The 7,501-nt window shown below is 59.3% G+C and overlaps 1 protein-coding gene across 1 annotated transcript; it reads left to right on the top strand.

Annotated features, from left to right (window-relative positions):
* Positions 1 to 567: 567 nt before the first annotated feature.
* LMXM_30_1330 (hypothetical protein, unknown function) lies at positions 568 to 6,318 on the top strand (the record flags this gene model as incomplete). Its single annotated transcript, XM_003877602.1, has 1 exon — positions 568 to 6,318. The coding sequence occupies one exon, from the start codon at positions 568 to 570 to the stop codon at positions 6,316 to 6,318; it is 5,751 nt and encodes a 1,916-aa protein (XP_003877651.1).
* Between the last annotated feature and the right edge of the window lie 1,183 nt (positions 6,319 to 7,501).

Here is a 7,501-nt window from a genome sequence, read left to right as displayed (position 1 = left end):
CGCATCGTTTTCGTTTTCTTTGTTCGTCGTGGTTTGTTCTGTTACCGGCTAGGCCGCCCCTCATTTTTTTTTTCGTTGGTTTGTCTTTTCCACTCACCGGAACGTGTGTCGCTTCGTGTCTTCCTTGTTCTGCGGTTTTCTGTCCTCTTCCCCCCCCTCCCCTTTTTTTCCGCCGAAGCGACCGTGAGCGTGAAGCTGTTCAGCTTCCCTCCACGCTGTTGTGCCAGCTCTCTGCATCTCCGGCTCTCTCCTTTGTCTTATGCCGCGTCGACCTTTTCGTTTTTCTCTTCCGGATATCTCCTACAAGGCCAAAAAAAAGGAAACAACAACCGCAACAATACATTTTAGCTCTTGCGCAGTTGTCTGGCTCTGTCGCTTTCTGTTCTCGCTGGCCTCCCCTCCCCTCCCTTCCCCGAGCCCCTCTTCGCACGCTGCGGAGCTCTCTCAGTCGACTTGAAGGTCTGCGTTGGTGCGCGTCTCTGCGAGCATCTTCACTTCTCCCCGCCTTTTTTTCGTCGTAGTTCAACTGCCGAGCGGAGCGTTCTTTTCGTTTTCGCCAGGTGGAGAATGAGCTCGGCTGGAGGCAATACCCGTATCAGTGACCACAGGGGTCACAGGCACTCCCGCACTGCCAGAAACCGGGCCGATGCCGAGTCGGCCGCCCACTTCGACCCGCACTGCAGCGAGGACTTTGATGATTTAAGCCTGCTGCCGCTATGCACGCAGATTTCGTACACGCGGTTCGATGACCCGTCCTCGTCAGAGACGTCTATCAGCGCGGATCGCGGGTCGGACTTTCCACACGCCCCTGGCGCCGCAGCATCTCTCACCTCTTTCAACACGAACAAAAACCAACTGCAGCAGCCGCTGCAGATGTTGCCAACGCTGTCGTTTCAAAAGGCGCACAGTGCCAGTGCCGGCGCAGTCGATACCTCGCCAGCGGACCGTGTCGATGACCCCGAAGACCGCCGCCAGCGCAACGAACAGCCAGAGCGTTTGCAGGAGGACTGTCAAGCTAACGGAAACGCTCGCTTGCTGCCGTGGTTAACGATGAGCTACCCTCCCAGCAGTGCCGGGAGTCACAACGTTGCACGCGCACCCGCTTTATCGTCTGTGACAGCCTCGTGCTTTGACGTCGGTCCCAACGGCGTCAGCGGAGCCTATTCCGATTTTATGGGGTGTGTTTCCGGGGCTTCGGGGTGTGGTGACGGCGCCTCGGCAGCGGCAGTGGCATGGCCCGACAGCGGTGGCGGGGGAAGTGTGAGCACGCTGCGGCAGGGGGAGCATCGCAGCAGCAATCTGGGAACTGCGAACACTGGTGGTGACCGTGGCGGCAACGGCGAGATCGCGGATGGGAATGAGCACGCCATGCTGCAGCCGCAACTTTTGCAGATGCTCCTCCAGCAGCAGCTGCAGCCGCACCAGCCACAGGGCACTGCCCCACCAAATAGCTTCATACCCTCCAGCTCTCCGAGGGCGAACGCACTGGGAGGGCTGGAGGAGTCGTGTACCGCTGGGAGTGCTACGACGATGCCCGCCATCAGTGCCTGCCTGATGCAGCTGATGAGCGGAAACGGAGGCAACGAGGCTGGGCAGACGACTCCTCATGCTCCACTGCAGCAGCTATTCGTTCTTAACCCACTGCCACCACCTTCGCCGTCTACTGAGCCGGCGCCACGAGCGCCCCAGGGCAACAACATCATCGACTCAGATAGTGTACCGACAGCAACGTCGCTCGGCACCCCTGGCGCCGGCACCGTTTACGACGAAGCCCAGATACGAGGCAATACAGCGACCAAGTCTTTAGCGAGTACAAGGGCCAGAGGCAACGGCAGCAACAACCCAGCGGCATCGTTGTCCGGATCACTGGGGCAGACGAGCCTTTACCCCTACCACTTTGTCTCACGGCCACCCCCGCCAGCGTCTAGGAAGGGTTCGGATAGCGGAGCACATATAAACACGCTTGCCCCGGCAGTTTTGCTGCCTGCAATGAATCCGCTGCACCACGCCTTTTCTCCACCGTCTCCCTCTGGCGCGGCGACTCTGCCGATGCTGTCGGCGGGCATGTACTCTCTTTTCACAGGTGCTGTGCCGTACTGTCAGCCTGGCCTCCCTCCGCCACCACCGCCGACGGCTGCGCAGTCACAGCCTCCTCTTAAGCCAACGAGCCGTGCCGGCAATCGGCATGGAGGCCGAGGACACGGTACAGCGCCGGCCACCGGGAACCATAACACCTCCGCTGGCGGCAACAACCGCAACGGTAGCCGGCGCCAGCAGGTAGACGACGACGGCCATGCGAACAGTGGGAAAGGTGCTGCCGCTCACACCGCGGGCGACGCACACACCGAGCCCAAGAATGGCGCAAACTTCGTCGTTGGTGCATGGTACGAGGGCGTCGTCAAGCGCTACAATCCGCTACGCGGCTTTGGGTTCTTGACTTGCACGCACCAGCTGCGCTTCGACCCCCACGCCTGCGAGCGTGCCTGCACTCGCCACGCGGATGCGGTGCCCGAGAAACAGCAGCAGCGCGAGCTGGAGAAAGCTGCGGCTGCCGCCACGACCAGCACGCGTGCAACGTTGCAGTCCGTCAGCGAGGATGAACCAGAGCAAGGCGAGCAGCAGCTGCAGTCGCTCTCGAACAGGAGCGTGTCGCACGCAGACGACACAAGCGCCGCGCTACTTTTGACTTCGATGGACTCCGTCAAGAAGGGCGACATCTGCTTACCGCACAAGTCGGTGGCCGCCGAAGCCCACCGCGAGAGCGACAACGACGCAGCAGCGCCTGCTGCAACGACAGACACAAATGACGCGGAGGTCGCTGAGGCTTCTGATCCCACTCTCTCGTCCGCGACGGCGACGAAGTCGACTGGGAAGGCTCACGGCACCGTTGTATACAGCACGATGCAGTGGTACTTCCACATAGTGGACGCGGCGGGTAAGCGAGCCTCTGCTGAGGATGATGCCGCTGCATGGGAAGCCGAAGACGACGCCGATGAAGGCAGACATGACTATCGTGCGCCGTTCGAGGATTTTGGCAAGCTTGAGCGCGAGCCAGCACAGCTGGGCGACATCTTCGTGCATCACTCCTGTATTTCCATGGATGGCTTCCGTGTCTTTGTGCAGGGCACAACGGTACGCTTCAGTGTGTCTGTGTTGATGGACACGGTGCAGGCGGTCGACGTCATCCCACTCGGCCCCGAGTGGGAGAAGCCGCTGTCGCCGGAAGCGCTCGCACAGCCGTCCCTGTACAAGGTTACTCCTACCGCCGCCACTGTGCTTCGCTACCACCACCTGGCGGAGCAGCGCGGCGACGACACAGGCAAAAAGTGTGGCGGCGTGCCGCAGAGTCGCGTGGGCGGGGTCTCTGTGCAGTGGACCGACATGGCTGTTATTCCCTCAGCGGCCATTCCGAACTCTGTCGAGGGTCAGAGTGAGCTTGTCATCGTGTGTGTGCCGCCGAAGACGGGGCCGATTCCATCCCAGACAACTGTGGCATCGACGAGGAGTGGGGCGACAACCGACCGAGCAGCGGTGCGCAGCGCCCCGGCCACCACCACCGCTACCAAGGGTGGTGTCGACATCTCGCAGAGCACAAGCGCAACGGAGAACGGGAGCGCAATGCCCAATACTGTTGCGGCAACTGGCGCTCAGGTGAGCGATGCCAGCACCAAGGAGCCGATGTGTACAGGCGCCAAGGAAGCCCTACGCGGCGGCCCACAGTTGCTAGATGTGGTCCATCCAGGCAGCATCACCGCCACATTTCTGGCCATGGATAGAGAGGATCAGAGGGCGTTGCAGGGCAAACCAGGCGCACCCGCGATCACACCGGCCACGCCAGCGCCGGCAAAAAAGTGTGACATCTTCGACGAGACGACGATGAAGGCGACGGAGCCAAGCGTGCCGGCCGCAGAGGAGGTGGAAAGTCTGGGAAACGGCACATCCCTGAAGAATGCGTTCAACAATCACCTGGACACGGACCCAAGCGCCTTCTCTGGCGGCGGGCTGACGAGCAGCAAGAACGATGTGACGAGCGGCCACGGCAACACTGGTGGCACCGTCACGCAGACGAGTGGGTGTCACTCACGCAACGTGACAACGACGTCTGCGACTGCGACAAACCCGGCGCAGAGCAGTGCCCACAACACCGGCAGCCACAGTCAGGCGCTGCAAAACAGCATCGATGATCGGAAGGACAGCTGCGGCCGAGCGAGTGGCCCGATACTGACCGACTTCTTTGGCGACTGCAAGGACCTTGGCTTGTCTGGCGACATGGATGAACCCTCAATCTCTTCCTTTAGCGGCTGTGGAGCCGGTCGCAAGGCTGACAAGGACCACTGTCACGGCAACGAAAGGCCAGCAGCAGGGGCAGCGGCAGCAGTGACCGGTGGCAGCAATGTGCCAGTTTTGGCACATTCAAATACGGCTGCTCGCAAAGGCTATGAAGGCCACCGCAACCGTGAACTAAGCATTGGCAGCGCTGCCGCTATAGCACAGGCAGCTGCACCTTTGCTGGTCAACGGTGACTTCTCTGACTCCCGCTCGCGTGACGACGCGGAGTTATCTGAGGTGCCTGTGCGCTCGAACAGCGGCGGTGGCAGCGATGAGGATGAAAAGGATTCGAACGCGACGACGACGCCCTCGGGCAACACGATCCCAGACTCGAACCCCGGTCCAGCACCTGACTGGACGGAGGTGTTCAACCTCAAGATAGCGAACGAGAGTGTGAAGGATATTATGATGCACAAGACAGACTTCAAATTGATTCCTCACCACAGCGCGAAAATCACCGCAGCGGCAGCGACACCGAGCCAGATGAGCGGTGGCGGTGCCAGCCTCGGTGCCGCTGCGCTTGTGCCGAAGGTGGTGCCTCTTTCCGCCGTTGGTGAGCTCGATAGCAACTCTTTGCGCGGCATGGAGGAAGATGAGGGTGTTGCGGAGGCCAGTGGCTCACGGAGCGCAACGGGCAACCACAGCAATCGCGGAGATCCAGTCGGTCGTGAGGCGAACCCTTTGTTGTCACAGCCGCCGATGCATGACGGCAATAGTGGTCAGACCGGCACAACGCACCTGACACAGGATGAGAGCAACGGTAATGGCGATAGTGCTCGCCCGCGAACCGGCGCGTACAAGAAGAGAAGCAGTGCCGACGGCCAGCAAATGCTGCTAAAGGACAACGCTGTGCCTGCACTCGTGATGGTGGAAGTGGCCAGCCTACCCCCAAAGCTGGCAGCGCAGGTGCCACGTGGTGTCACCATCATCGCGCTGCCATGCGACACAGTGAAAGAACTCAAGATCAAGGCCGTCTCCGTCCCGCGAGGTGCGAGCAGTGATCCCGCATCTCCCTGCCTCGCAGAGGTGCCGTCTGCCATACCCGTGGCCGGGGAGCCTCCGACGTCTGGCAGTAACGCACATCTGCCTTTTCATGGTTCGGTGCAAACAGCTGAAGGACGGCAAGTCCCTTTCTCATCGGCTGCACGTAGAGCGGGTGGTAATGTGCCGGCGCATGGCCACACGAAGAACACCGACAGCGAATTCTACCACAACCTTGTGGCTACCTTCGACAAGAAGACTTCGATCAGCACTGCGCCCCCGGTGCACGGTAGAAAATGCTGCGACTCATGCAGCCCAGCGAATGGCCGCAATGTGTTTCCGTTTACCCTGGTGCCGCCGGAGAGTCAGCAGGTCTCGCAGCCCTTGTCGAGAACATCGATGGAGAGAAAGTCGGACTCAAAGCTGAACAAGAGCAGCAGGCGCAGTATCAACACCTTCAAGACGCTCTCTCACCCGGTGCCGATGCCGCAGAGCCTCGTCAGCGACCTGTCTTCGCCGTGGATTCAGGACAACGCAGCGCCGTCGCAGTCGCTTCCATATCCCAAGCCGCAGCAGCGGTCGCCGCTGCAACAGCAGATCCAGCGCAGCACCCCCTCTGGAGGCCAACGGACCTCTATCCGTGTCACCCTCGGTCATGCAGGCAATACCACTCTTTCCCAGCAGCAGCATGAGGCTTCGAATCTCGTCTTCATGTTTTTTAACAACACGGCTGTCCTGCAGGCGGCGACTGGGTTGCGTGCTGCACCGGAGAGCAGAGGCCTCTACCCGAACCCATGTATAGGCGCCGGGGTCGGCATGGGTACTGGCCAGCAGCCGTTCATGTGGGCCCCTAGCCCTGCTCTGGCGCCTGCCCAGTCGCTCTTTGCACCTTCACCGCCTCCCATCTCTTCATCTGTGCAAGCTGCACCGAACGGGGCAGCCATGTCGGCCTCACCGCAGGCTTCATCTCAGTGGCACCCCTCCCCGCGAAACTGGCGGTCCTCGTAGACGATTTGAGTGGATGCGTGTAGGTGCAATCGAGTCTTCGCATTGGTGCTGCAGTGGCGCATTTTCGTTGCGGCTGACGTTTCGCTGTTGGCCGTTGCTGCCCTCCCTCCCTCCCTCCCCTCCTTCCCTCCCTCCCATGACTTTCTTGTTGTGGTGGGCAGTAGTCTTTTTCAAGGCTCGTATTCAGCTTTTCTTTTCCTGTTTCGTTTCCTGCGCGTCCGCAGTGCGGTTATCTCTTCTTATTCTTTGTCGCGGATATCGTCTGCTTGCGCTTCTTGCCTGCCGATGCGGGCGCTCGTTATGGTGTCTTGTAGGTGCGGTCTTCATTGCGTGTGTGTGTGTGTGTGTGTGTGCGCGACTGTTGTGCTCGGATAATCTTCTTTCTTCAGTTCGGTGCCCCCAAATCTCGTCTCTTGCCGGTTGGTCTTTCTCTGTGCTCTGCAGATGCGGGAGCCCTCCCTGTCCCGCCTCTCCTTCTGATGCTTGTAAGTGTTTTCTCATCGTTATATCTCAGCTCATGTCTTTGGCTTTGCCCTTTCGTTGTCGGTCTCCGCCTCCCCCCCACTGGAGGGTGTATTCTCCGGTCCTCCTCCCTCTGTGGTACTGCGGAGCACCGCCGAAACGCATGTAGCTCTTCCATACTTTTGTAGCAGTGCTGCTTTTTTATCGTGTTGTGCCAACAGCTTTTTTTCTTGTACGTTTCTCTGCGTCTTGCTCAGCCTTCCTTGCTCTCTGCCTCTGTGCCCCAAACTCGCTTCCTGGCGGCTTTCTCGAAGTCGACTGCGTACATGCATGTATGCATATACATATATGTACATGCATGTATATGTATGTCTACCTCTATATACAGATATATCTATAAAGGTTTCTGTATATGTATATATGTATATTGCGTTTTGTTTTTGTTTTGGGAATGGTTCCTCGGTCTCTTCCTCTCCTCTCTTCTTTTTTTTTTCGCTTTGTACCGTCATTCGATGCCTCTCAGTGACGCACCCCCCCCTCCTCCTCCTCATCCCCTTCTATGTGTACGCATACACACGATATGGCTACCCGCTCACATGCGCGTCTCGGCAAAGCGCGCACAAGGATGCTAATCCATGAGCTGGCAGAAAACAGAACGCGCGCGCAAACAGGGTAGTCATGCGAATGCGGAACGCATTTATATTCTGTACATGTGTGTACG

The sequence above is a fragment of the Leishmania mexicana genome, chromosome 30 (assembly GCF_000234665.1).
Source record: "Leishmania mexicana MHOM/GT/2001/U1103 complete genome, chromosome 30".
Taxonomy (NCBI): domain Eukaryota; phylum Euglenozoa; class Kinetoplastea; order Trypanosomatida; family Trypanosomatidae; genus Leishmania; species Leishmania mexicana.
This window is presented reverse-complemented; position numbering and strand designations above follow the sequence as displayed.